Source organism: Rana temporaria, chromosome 9 (genome assembly GCF_905171775.1).
Source record: "Rana temporaria chromosome 9, aRanTem1.1, whole genome shotgun sequence".
Classification (NCBI taxonomy): Eukaryota; Metazoa; Chordata; class Amphibia; order Anura; family Ranidae; genus Rana; species Rana temporaria.
In genome coordinates this window covers 83,453,480-83,467,203 of record NC_053497.1, presented here as the reverse complement: position 1 = coordinate 83,467,203, position 13,724 = coordinate 83,453,480, and the positions used below count along the sequence as shown (strand labels likewise).

General features: G+C 43.7%; 1 protein-coding gene across 1 annotated transcript in view; it reads left to right on the top strand.

Annotated features, from left to right (window-relative positions):
• The window catches only part of TBC1D8B (TBC1 domain family member 8B), a 98,353-nt gene that overhangs the window by 41,616 nt on the left and 43,013 nt on the right, over window positions 1-13,724 (top strand). Inside the window, exons 6-9 of the mRNA XM_040323819.1 lie at window positions 1,714-1,921; window positions 4,725-4,889; window positions 6,211-6,351; window positions 6,887-7,037. Coding sequence (XP_040179753.1) covers window positions 1,714-1,921; window positions 4,725-4,889; window positions 6,211-6,351; window positions 6,887-7,037 — 665 coding nt within the window. The remainder of the gene's footprint in view (window positions 1-1,713; window positions 1,922-4,724; window positions 4,890-6,210; window positions 6,352-6,886; window positions 7,038-13,724) is intronic.

Here is a 13,724-nt window from a genome sequence, read left to right as displayed (position 1 = left end):
TCTCATCCTTCCAGTGAACCATAATCAGCTTCCGCGCCTGGAACAGAACTCTATGTATAGCCTCTCTGACATCCTCCTCCCACTCATACTCCTCCAGAGCACCCAAGAGACAAGCCCTCGGGTCCTGTGGGAGAGAAACATCAAATACAGCGTTGATCTGAGCCACCACACTCGCCCAATACATGTGGAGCTTGGGACATCTCCACAGCATATGGATCAAGTCTCCGTGATCTCTTTTTCACCTCGTACAGGTAGGGTCAAGTAGTGCGTTTATCCGATGCAGCCTATGAGGAGTATAGTAGGTTCTCAAAACTATATACAACTGGGTGAGCCTTTGGGAAACATTCAATGAGCACCTACCCACTGCCTGTAATATCTCCTCCCACTGTTCTCCATCCAATTGGCCAACGTCCGCCTCCCATTTTTCCCTTATCCTCAGGGGATGCTGTTTCATCACAGACTGTAACAGAATGGCATAGCACTGGGAAATAAAGCCTTTTGACGTCTCAGCATCCCCCAGAAGCTCCAACACAGGGGCAGTCGACAAGTGCCACTCCAAGGAGCGACCCTGTGCGACCACAGCGTGAAGCAGCTGTATGTACAAATAATGCATCGACTGCGGAAGGCCAAATGCCTCCCTCAGATCAGTAAACGGGCGAAGTACTCCGTGGCGGAATATATGTTTCAAATGTGTAATCCCGTACCTCCTCCATCTAGCCCCCGACTGTAGCTTGGCCAGCTCAGTGTACGTTCCATTCTGCCATATAGGACTATATTTGGTATACCCGTCCGCATTCTGGATGTATTTAGCTTTGTTCCACACCTTCTGAATTAAGCTATATGTGGGATACTTTTTATGTGGTTTAGCAAAAGCCAAGCCTCGGGAATCTGGGTCCGACCCACCGTGTGAAGCAAAAGCCTCTGAGCCGAAGATTGGGCCACCAGAGCCCCCTCCCCCGCCGGTGGGAACATACCAATTAAGTGCTGTAGCTGGGCTGCTATATAGTACAACCAGGGGTTCGGCAATGCCAAGCCCCCGTCGTCCTTGGGCCGCTGGAGATGCTCCAATTTAATCCTAGGGGGCCTATCTTTCCATATGAGGCTGCGAAAAATACTGTTCACCGTGCGGACAATTTTCAGGGGTACGACCATAGGGGTATTGTGGAGAAAGTATAATAGTTGTGGCATAAGTATCATTTTTATTAAGTTCACCCTGCCTGCCATAGACAGGAGGAGAGCCTTCCAGGTTTTAATCTTGTCCCTGAACCTTAGTAATAGGGGGGAGATATTTAGATGGATAAAGTCCCGTGGCCTAGCTGTGATCTGAACTCCCAGATATTTAACAGAATACAATATCTTAGCAGGGAGGTTTTGTTTTTGTTTTGTTTTCCGCTCAACCTGTTGGTTGAAAAAAAATGGACTCCTCTATGGGATGCCTTAATCTTCAAGTGATTTGAGCTTGGTGCAGTACTGAGACCAGGTGGACTCCACCTAATCGTACACAGATACTTTTTGTTCCAACCATTCCTCTATTAAAAAAAAAAGTTTCACCTCTGCAAATATGTTATCTTACTAGAAAGAAAGACAGTAAAATCATGTCTGTCAGTATCATAAAAACATATTTGTGTTTATCCATTGTAGGCAAGGAGAGCCTTATCTACCTACTAACCTGAATGATCATATAACGCACTCTTTTTTGATATTCCCCACTAGAGGTCTGGAAAGCCGTGCACACAGTGAGCATTTTACTACATACTTTCGACTGCCAAAAGAAGAGACATTGAAAGAAGTACATGAATGTTTCTTATGGATACCGTTCAGCCACCTAAATACTGTGGGGAAGATATGTGTTTCCGAGAACTACATTTGCTTCGCTAGCCACGATGGCAGCCTTTATAGCACAATCATACCTTTACGAGAGGTAATATCAATTTTCAGAAATCTTTCTACAGTGATAAAATAAAAACTATAATGTATAAAACGGTCATTAATTATTTTTTTTTAAATCCTACATATGCAGGTAAGGTTTTTCCATTGGATACATATTTCATTTTTTTTTTCACTAAATGCAAGCCTTTTGAAACTCTTCATGACATCATGCTAGTAGCATTTTAATAATGCTTCTAAATGCTGTCATTTAAGAAGACTAATAAATGAACACAATCCTGTGGTAATGCCTGAGTGCTATTGATATATTCAAGGGTTTAAAGCAAACCTGTTGCAGTCTTGGGCAATATAAAATGAATGTGAATAATAATGCAATAGGAAACCTGCATTTCTAAAAAAATATAGTTGTATGTAAATCTCAACTTTTCTTGGGTAAAGAGGCTGCCCATAACAATAATTGACCAATTGAGCGGATTGGTGAGGGGGCAGGACTAAGTGTGGCTATTACAGGAAAAGTCAGGATTTGCATAACAGTAGAATTGAGCGAACCCGAACTGTAAAGTTCGGGTTTGGTACAGACTTTGGGTTTTTCCCGAACCCGAATAATTGGAAAAAGTTTGGGTCCGGGTTCGGAGTTCGGGAAAAAAAATGCGCGGAGGTCCCCGCAAATTCAATAACCAGACCCTTTAGGTCTGGTATGGATATTAAGGGGAACCCCGCCGTCAATTTAAAAAAAAAAAATGACATGCGGTTCCCCCTAAATATCCATAACCAGACCCATTATCCGAGCACGTTGACCTGGCCGGCTGCAGAAAAAAGGGGGGGACAGAGTGCGGCCCCCCCCTCTCCTGAACCGCACCAGGCCACATGCCCTCAACATTGGGAGGGTGCTTTGGGGTGCCCCCCAAAGCACCTCGTCCCCATGTTGATGGGGACAAGGGTCTCATCCCCACAACCCTTGCCCGGTGGTTGTGGGGGTATGCGGGCGGGAGACTTATCAGAATCTGGAAGACCCCTTTAACAAAGGGGACCCCCAGATCCTGCCCCCCCTGTGTGAAATGGTAATGGGGTACACTGTACCCCTACCATTTCACAAAGGAAGTGTAAATTCTTGTAAAAAAAAAAACACACACCGTAGAATAAAGTCCTTTATTAATAAAAAGAAAAAAACTCCAGCGGTGATAATCCACTCGTTCCCGGCTTCCTGCTCCAACGTTGTCCTGATCGAGCGACGGGTGCGGGTGATCTCCAGCGGTGAGAAGATCCATCCATCCAGAGAGCAGCATTGCCGACCTCCTCTCACTGCTGGACACAGCCCAGCGAATGACGCGCTGAAGCTGTGACATTACTTATATAGGGGAGGCAGGGCCACCCGTCACGTGACCCTGCACCCTCTGACGTACCCTCTGCTACGTCACTGGGGAAGCCCAGGAAGAGGGAGACTTTATTCTACATTGTGTTTTTTTTTTTTTTTACAATAATTTACACTTCCTTCGTGAAATGGTAGGGGTACAGTGTACCCCATTACCATTTCACACAGGGGGGGGGTCAGGATCTGGGGGTCCCCTTTGTTTAAGGGGTCTTCCAGATTCTGATAAGCCTCCCGCCCGCATACCCCCACAACCACCGGGCAAGGGTTGTGGGGATGAAACCCTTGTCCCCATCAACATGGGGACAAGGTGATTTGGGGGGCACCCCAAAGCACCCTCCCAATGTTGAGGGCATGTGGCCTGGTGCGGTTCAGGAGAGGGGGGGTGCACTCTGTCCCCCCCTCTTTTCTGCGGCCGGCCAGGTCAACGTGCTCGGATAACGGGTCTGGTTATGGATATTTAGGGGGAACCGCACGTCGTCTTTTTTTTTTTAAATTGATGGCAGGGTTCCCCTTAATATCCATAACCAGACCTGAAGGGTCTGGTTATGGATATTTAGGGGGAACCGCACGTCGTTTTTTTTTTTTGAATTGACGGCGGGGTTCCCCATAATATCCATACCAGATCTAAAGGGTCTGGTTATTGAATTTACGGGGACCTCCGCACATTTTTTTTCTAAAAGTCCGTGTCTCATTGACTACAATGGGGTTTGGAGTTCGGGTTCGGGTTCCTGAACCCAAACTTTTTTTTTTTTAAAGTTCGGGTTCGGACCCGAACATCCAGGTGTCCGCTCAACTCTACATACCAGTTCAGTTGCCCATATCTGATGTACTGATTTTTTCTATATGCTTTTTCTCTGTCTGACAGTAACTTCATTGTTTTTATTACCCAGGTTTATGACTGATTTACATAAGCTTTTTACACAGCCACTATGGCTTGTTTACATCAAATCTAAACTGCTTATGACTATATAAGGTGTATATCAAGTGGGTTCTAAAGCTGGCCATATATTACTAGACTTTTTTTTTTTTTATACAGCTTGCTGGTTAAACAAAAGAAATAAGACTCCACCATCCACACAAACAACATGGATGGATAAATCCCCTCTGTCTGGCTATTGTATTCTGACAGCTGCTAATGCTGGCTGTCAGAATGCCCCAACAGTGCCTGCAGCTGTTTTTGGTCCGCTTTCTTTGACAAAAGTCGATTGAGTATTTGACTTTTGTTGAGCCGGCAGGGTCACCCACTATTAGAATTTCAACCAATTCTTTTGATTTGGCCAACATTCAAACGTATGTGCAGCTCTAGAGTGGATTTCCCTTATCTCCCCAATGAAGTAACTTGTCTGGGGTTTTTGCCATTACTTTAAACTAAAAGGCTTTAAGTACATTTAAAGTTTTGTGCCATTGTGCTGTCTTATTGTTTATCTTGATTGTTTTACGTTAAAGATTGCACTTATATTTGCAGATTATTGGATTAGAAAAGTCTGATGTGATATCAAGGGGCATTACCATTAGCACAAAAGGGAAGAACATATTTCGGTTCACTGATGTTCGAGACTTTGAATCCTTGGTGTTAAGATTGAGATCCAGATGTGCGATAACAAGTCCCCAGCACACAATTTACACAGAGGTAAGCTTAAAAAAATAAAATACAACTCGCACTATTTTTGTTCTAAGAAGCATTAATTAAGTGTTGGTATTGTAATAAATAATGATGTATGAAGATAGTGTGTTGTTAAAAAGTAGATGGAACGCACTAACCAGAAGATTGGGGCTGGTAAAACTAATTATGATCTTAACACTTGTTCAGGGTGGCAACTGTACAAACGTTTTGCACATGGTGCATGGTTTCCCTTGAGTAAAAGATTTTGAAACCTCATTCTCTGTCAGTCCCAGTCATTAGTTCTTGCAAAAAATACTTTATTACTGGACACCCAGAACAATTTCAGGCAGCAAGTAAAACAATATTTTACTAATGCTAACGCAGCAACCTTGCTGGAAAGTTCAGGTCGCCTGTTCAAACTTCCAATGCAAGTTTTGATTCTGATTGGTGGCTGTGAGAAACTTTTTACTTCTTCCATGGACCACCTAGGAAGAAAGAAAGTTACCGCTCCAGGTGGATTGTGTTAGGATGATCAGTATGGTCTCAGGAAATCAAGGGTGCTGGCAATGCACAAGGCAACAAATGGAAAAAGAGAATATGGACAGCCGCACTCCAAAAAACCTTGATGGTTGTCTTTTTAAAAAGAAGGAAAAATGCACTACAAGTCACAGCACACTACACAAAGTAAAACAGCTGACCCGTTTCGCACTATAAATTAGTGCTTAATCATAGCTGACTAGTTTTCTTTTTCCATTTATGGACCACCTAGGCTCTGAAGAAAGGGGCAAGCCCCAGAAACACTTTAGCCGTCCAGACGTTTGAGGTATCATTTGATCCTCCTTGTTATCAAGTTTTACTATCGGGTGCCATGAGATCCAGCTTAACTGTCTGAAAAGCGCTTACCTAAGCTCCTTTTGTGAGTAGGATCATTGCTTTTATTCTATTTTTAATAAAACTTTTAAGTGGTAATGCACTAGGTCGGTGCACCCTCCTTTTTTCTTTCTTTCTTTCTCTAGGAACTTCTTAGAGCCATCATTTTTTTTATACCTCACCAGGAGGTGTGTTCCAGGATCAGACAAAAAGGATGGATTAGTGCAGTATAGCAATGTTTCGTAAAAAAAAAAAAAAAAAAAACTGAACTAGGAACTAGTGTGTGTTTCAAGGCTGAATATTTTCAGTGTAGTTTTAATGCCACCTTCATCTGAGAGGGCAGTGTTTTTAGTAGCACATTGTTATAGTACTGAATGTATTTTTGTAGCATGTAGAACTTGCTTGACTGTGACTCAATGACACATGGTATGTTTTATGATTGTTTCAATATAAGTATATATACAGTGTCATTTTTCAGACTAGCTACAGCCACAATGCAGCAGAGTTCCCAGAAGAGCATCCAATGGTGGGTCCAAAAGGCACCAGCAAGACTGTGAGCACAGAAGCGTTAATGACTGTGTTTCATCCTCAGGATGCAGAGAACCTTGATCCAATAATGGTATGGAAACATTTACATTACCTGTTTTTCTCACCAATATTGTACAACATTACTTGGCCTCTTCTTTACCAGTAAATTGGTTGCATACGATGGAGTATATTCACAGGGTTTGTAGCATGATTACCGTAAAACAACTTTTATAGATATCACTGCTAGTTAGGGATGACAAAACTAGACCTGCTATGAATATCCATTTTTTTTTTTAAAGGATATTTGACTTTCCACTTGCAACAAATGTTACATGGTCTGAAAAGTATTCTTTTGAACACTGGCCGTATAAGATGTCTACCTGCAGATTTTCTATTTATTTCTTTACACCCATGGCCAGTTATTTATGCATTTGTTTTTGGAATTATAGAAAATATTTGACTATATGCTAATATTCACATATTTTTGTCTAGACTCTGTACTTGAAATCACTATGTGTATGCAAAAAATTATAGTTTGGGATTCTTCTTTCAGAAATATTAGTGATATGGATGCTGCTCAGAAACTGAATCAAAAATAATGTATATAATTATATATTTTTTTGCAGCTAAAAGAAAAAATGAAGGAGCAGTCTTGGAATATTCTGTTCTCAGAATGTGGTCGTGGCATTAGCATGTTTCGTACAAAAAGAACTAGAAATCTAGTTGTTAGGGGGATTCCTGAAACTTTGAGAGGAGAACTTTGGTTACTTTTCTCAGGTAAAGTTTACCTTTTAAATGTCACTTTAATGTGTTAGCTGTTTAGAACTATACATGATTTTATTAATATTGCTTAATTTTTTGCTGAAAATTGTGAAAATGTATGTAATTAACTTGTAATTACCATAGATATTCTTTTAATGAGAATTATTGCATGTGCAATACATTAGATGTGAAAGAGCCTTTCTTTATCATACATCATGGGACACAGAGCAGCCATAGTAATTACTATGTGGGTTATAGGCCACCTTCAGGTGATTGGACACTGGCATAATTAAAGACAGGAAGTTCCCCTCTATATAACCCCTCCCATACAGGAAGTACCTCAGTTTTTTTTGGCCAGTGTCTAAGGTGTTGGTCACGGTTAAGAAGTGCTAAGAGAGCTCCACAGAATCAGTGGGGCCATGCAGTCTTACTCTCCTGCTGGTGCATATGCATAGAATTCTGTGGCATTGGTCAGCTGAGTTACCATGCAAGAAGCTATTGGTTGGTTTCCCGTTTTCATGGGGAACGGTAGTTCGAGGATGATTTGATTAAATATATCCCAAAAATTTCAGGTAGTAAGCGTACCCTTCTGCCAGTTAAGAAAAGGAGTAGACGTCCTTCCTTCAAATGTTCTGCCTCTCCAACGTCAGGGCCGACAGCCTCTAGGCAGTCACGACAGCCTCCGCCGTCAGGCTCAAGAGCTAAGCCTTAAATGGGTTGTAAAGGTAAAACATTTTTTCCCTAAATAGCTTCCTTTACCTTAGTTCAGTCCTCCTTCACTTACCTCATCCTTCGATTTTGCTTTTAAATGTCCTTATTTCTTCTGAGAAATCCTCATTTCCTGTTCTTCTGCCTGTAAATCCACACAGTAATGCAAGGCTTTCTCCCTGGTGTGGAGTGTCCTGCTCGCCCCCTCCCTTGAGGAGGGAGGGGGCGAGCAGGAGAGTCGGGACGCTCTCTACATTTACAGATAGAGAAAGGAGCTGTGTGTTAGTGGGCGTCCTGACTCTCCTGCTTGCCCCCTCCCCCCTCAAGGGAGGGGGCGAGCACGACACTCCACACCAGGGAGAAAGCCTTGCATTACTGTGTGGAGTCAGACAGAAGAACAGGAAGTGAGGATTTCTCAGAAGAAATAAGGACATTTAAAAGCAAAATCGAAGGATGAGGTAAGTGAAGGAGGACTGCACTAAGGTAAAGGAAGCTTTTTAGGGAATTTTTTTTTACCTTTACAACCCCTTTAAGGCCAAGCCCAAGGACAGAAGAAGCCCTGGGGGCAGAAGTCTGCAAAGCAGAATCCCAAGGCCTCCCTGTGAAGAGGCTTCCCACACGATCGAGTGGGGGGAAGGCTCCTGCAACATGCAGGGGCTTGGCAGGGAGAGATTCAGGACAATTGGGTAATTTCCACAGTATCTCTGGGGTAACAAAACTAGAGCTGCGAGAGTTTCCACCATTTTGCTTTCTAAGATCAAACGTTCCCAAGGACCCAGTGAAAGGAGGATCTTTAATCCAGGCACTGGACCGATTTGATGTCTCAGGGTTTTCAGAAGAGCAGGGCATGGGGTTTATTATAATCTCTTCATGGCACCTAGATGGAATGGAGATGTCAAACCCATTCTAGATCTCAGAGACCTCAATCAGGTCCTAAACATCAGCTCTTTTCGCATGGAATCAATCCGGTCAGTAGTATCCACCCTGCGGGGAGGAGAACTTCTAGCATCAGTTGACATTACAGATGCATCTCTACATGTGCCAATTTTCCCAGTTCACCAGAGGTTCCTGCAATTCGCAGTAGAACAGCGCCACTTTCAGTTTGTGGTTTTGCCCTTCGGATTGGCTACTGTGCCCCGAGTATTTACAAGGGTCTTGGCCCTGCTTCTGGCAGGTCTAAGGGCCAGGGGCATATCGGTAATGGCATACCTAGATGACCTATTGGTTTTAGATCAATTCATGGCACAGTTAAACCAGAGTGTCACCAGTACAGTCGAGTATCTGGAACGCCTAGGTTGGATTCTCATCCTAGAGAAATCAGCCTTGCAAACAGTAAGGAGGCTGCAGTATTTGGGTCTGGTTATAGACACAGCCCAAAAAAGAGTGTTCTTGCCTCACACAAAGATCAGTGCCATAAAAGAGCTGGTTCATGTAGTCAGGGCAAAGAAGAGCCCTTCCTTTCGCCTTTGCATGATGTTGCTAGGGAAAATTGTGGCTTCATTCAAAGCTGTTCCCTGTGCCCAGTCAAGACTGTTACCGAACAGTATCCTGTCTGCCTGGAACAAGAAGATCCAGGCCTTGGATTACCCTATGAACCTGGTTCCAAGGGTACGCCAGAGCCTCAGATGGTGGTTGATAACCCAGAACCTGCAGAAGGGGAAATCCTTCTTACCAGAAGCTAGTGACGACGGATGCCAGCCTCTTGGGCTGGGAAGCAGTCCTAGAAAGAACCACTATCCAAGGGAAGTGGTCAGAATCTGAGAAGAGCTGGCCCATCAACATTCTAGGCATTCGGGCAGCATGTCTGGCTCTAGGGGCCTGGACGTTCAAATTACGGAAATGTCCTGTCAGGATTTAATCCGACAACGCCACAGCAGCCTACATCGATCACCAGGATGGCACCAGAAGTCGTACAGCCCAGAGGTGAACCATATTCTGGCCTGGGCAGAATAGCATTTTCTTTGCCTATCTGCAGTCTTCATTCCGGGAGTAGAGAATTGGCAGGTGGATTTCTTGAGCCGCCGACAATTCCTCCCGGGAGAATGATCTCTGCATCCTGACATTTTTTAGACCATCTGCCAGAGATGGGGCACCCCAGACTTAGATCTATTGTCCAAGTTCAACAAGAAGTTGGAAAGCTTTGTGTCAAGGACAATGATTTACTTGCATACAGGACAGATGCGTTAGTGACCCTGTGGGATCAGTTTTCACTGATCTATGAATTTCCCCCCAGTGCCGCCACTACCACGGCTCCTACACAGGATCAAGGGGGATCGGATGCCGGTAATCTTGGTAGTCATTTCTCCGGGTGGGACGTCAGCGTCATATGACGCGGACGCACGTGGGCGGATACTGTGATGGGTAGTGTGCGTCACCGCGGTGGGGCCCAGAGTATGCGTCATCACGGCGGGACGCGCGCTCCACACACTAGGTGTTCCATTCACAGTATGGGCAATCTTGCCCACTAACTACAATAGAACTACCAGCCTATGGCGCAGCTGATCAATATGGGAGGAGCCACATGGTCAGGTGACCGGCCGCCCCACAACAGAGCGCTGGGGGCTCTGGATGGTCTGTTATTGGCCATAAGTGTGACACAGTGCAGCTCCTCCCTAGGGATGGCAAACAGATCCATCCTAGTTTGATATCAAGGGACATGGAGCAGAGGATCATGGCAATAGGCAAGCCCTGGCATATGATAGGATGGCTACTGATGAGCATGCTTCCCAATTTCTTTTCAAACAGATAGAAAATCCTTATAGCGGAATGTGAGTAAATCTTTTTAATTTTTTTATTTCACATTTACATAACACTGACTCCTTAGCCATAAGGATTGGATGGGAGGATGTAGTCAGAAAATCTTTTTACCCATATCAGTACTAATTTTATCCCTCATCCAAGATGGCCACCACAGCTTCCGAGATGCTGGGAGCTCAGATGGGGGCGGTACCGTTTGTGTATAAGAGATATAAATAGTGGTGAGTCAGCATGCCGCTCGTGCCCTAGGACTAAGTCAATTGTGACGAAACGGCGTAGGGTAGCGGCGTGCTGACGTCATCACTACATACAGTGTCCCGGAGTGAAGGGGCTGTGTTAGCCGGCCGGCTACATATTTCACATGCAAATTTTTATCTATTTATTGTAAGTGCGATTTTAAACCCTTTTTTATATTAAATTGTTTTACTGGATTATGCTATATCAGCCTTCTTTCCTTCCTCACCTTGGTTCTAATCACTATTGATCATCTGTGAACGGTGGGAGATCTATTGGATACATGATATCTTGCTGCATAGACCCCTAGGCTGGGTAGAAAAGCCACACGCCAACAGAAGATCTCTGGTTTGGATCTTCCCCTTCGGTAAGAGGCAGTTTGTTTAGAAGGTGGAGGATTTCCTTTCCATCTCTTCACTGTTCTATGGTTCCTTTTGGTTTGATGTCACCATTGTATCTGAAGGAGAACAGTATTTTCAGCCACCAGACCACCATCTGATGGGCCCTTTGTTTGAATATAAGACATTGATTGATTTTTTTCATCTTTTTTCACTGGGACTCATTAAAATATATTGTGAATAGGGCAACCTATTCATTTCTAGTGATTTCAATCTAAACAATATCACGTATGCTAGTTGATTTCATTCTAGAACCATCACGTTATTTGCGTGGCTTACTTTTGCTTTATTATGGTGATCTTGGTAGCCCCGGTGTGGCCCAGAGGATCCTGGTATGCAGAGATTGTAAGGATGGCAGTAGGGGTCCCATGGACGCTTCCATCTCATCCAGACCTGCTTGCGCAGGGGCCGGTATTCCATCCTGCCTTACAAATGCTAAATTTGACGGTTTGGCTATATAGGCCCACATTCTAAGGAGTTGGGGGCTTTCAGGTTCAGTGTTAACTACCCTGATTAATGCAAGAAAGCCGGTCTCTAGGACCATTTATTATAGGATCTGGAAGGCCTATGTTTCCTGGTGTAAAGCCAAAAGATGGCATCCTCGGGAGTATGCCATAAGAAGAATTATGACTTTCCTACAATTAGGAGTAGAAATTAAGCTAGCCTTGAGTACAATCAAGGGTCAGATCGGCTTTATCTGTATTTTTCCAAAGGCCGCTTGCTTCACATTCTCTGGTCCAGGCTTTAGGAGTAACGCGTATAAATCCGCCAGTTAGGTCACCCTTGTGCCTGTGGGATCTGAATCTAGTGTTGTCCGCTTTACAAGGACAGCCTTTTGAGCCGATGCACCATATTCCCTTGATCCTTTTGACAAGGAAATTGGTGTTCTTGGTTGCAGTAAAACCTCAGCAAGAAGAGTTTCAGAGTTTGTAGCTTTCTCTTGTATAGAGCCATACTTGATTATTCAAAAGGATAGGGTGGTCTTGCGGCTCACCCAACCTTTTGCCTGACATAGTTTTAAGTTTTCATCTGAATTAAGATTTTTCCCTACCTTCCCTTTTTCCAGAACCACGTTCTGCAGAGGAGAAATTGTTGCACTCTCTAGATGTAGTGAGAGCGGTTAAAGGGGTTGTAAAGGTTCAAATATAAAAAAAAAATAACAAACATGTCATACCTCCACTGTGCAGCTCGTTTTGCACAGAGTGGCCCCGATCCTGGTCATCTGGGGTCCCTCGGCGTCTGTCTCGGCTCCTCCCTGCAAGAGCTAACCCCCTTCATGTGAAGCACTCTCCGAAGGGGGTTAGCTTGCGTGCGTGATCCCGTGATACAGCCGGCGACTATAGCCGCCGGCTGTATCACTCGGTCTGCCCCCCCCCCCCAGCCTGTCGCATCATTGAATAGATTAACAGCAGCGGGAGCCAATGGCTGCTCTACTATCAATCTCCAATGAAGAGCCAAGAACAGGCTGAAGAGAGGGGAGGGCCCCAGGAATGGGCAGGCAGCTTCAAAATTAACTATTTCAATGTGGATTCTTCAGGTATGGTTTGAAAAGAAAGGTTCTGACTTTTCAAGTTACTACCAGGGCAGTAAGTGCTTCATGGGCAGTGCATCACCAAACCTCTGACTCAGATTTTTAAGGCCGCAACTTGGTCGTCAGTGCAGACATTCACTCGATTCTATCAAGTGGATGTAAGACGTCTGTGTCCTGTGATGTACGATAAATAATATAGGATATTTATAACAGCTTACCTGTAAAATCCTTTTCTTGGAGTACATCACGGGACACAGAGGTCCCGCCCCTCTTAATGGGATACATATATTGCTTTGCTACAAAACTGAGGTACTTCCTGAATGGGAGGGGTTCATAGATAATTCAAGTTCAAGCTATTGCCCCACCAGAGTGTCACAGGTAGGGTTTTCAAACTTCTTGTTAAAAGCGAAGAATCCCTTGAAGCTTTTTTTTTGTTTTGAAACATACTGTAAATATGAGAGCTAATTGGAAATAATTGAAATCTTGAAAAACAATCAGTGAATGCATTAGTATTGATAAGTGGTGATTTTGAAAAAATGCACCCTTACTCCAATACTTTATCTATGAATAATAACCAATATTTATAATTTTGTTCTATTTATTCTCAGCGATCATCAAAAAAAATAAAAACAATAAAACAGCAACAGTCCATATAATCATGAATGTAATAGTCCCATATAACTTGTGATATATATCACTCCCAAGTAAGTGCTGCAAAGACTTGCAAGCAGAAACACCTCCACCCTGGTGAAACCCTTATGAACAAGCTCTTACCTCTATATTGACCCCATAACAAGGTCAATAAGAGCGTCTTTCCTTCTTAAAAGAGATATTTACTGCATCTGGGCACCACAAACCAAAAACACTACTTGAATACATTTTTAATATTTAAAGAAAATTCCCCCATTCATCCATGTTTCTATGCTTTGAAAAACAACCCCTTAGCATTTTTAGTCATGGCCATCTTGAGTAAGGGAAAATAATTAATGTTGCTTTTTCTTCCTGAAATCCATCTGCCCTTAGCTCAAGCATGCATGCAGGAGAGTGTGCTTAGCTGAGAAAACCCCTCTTCCT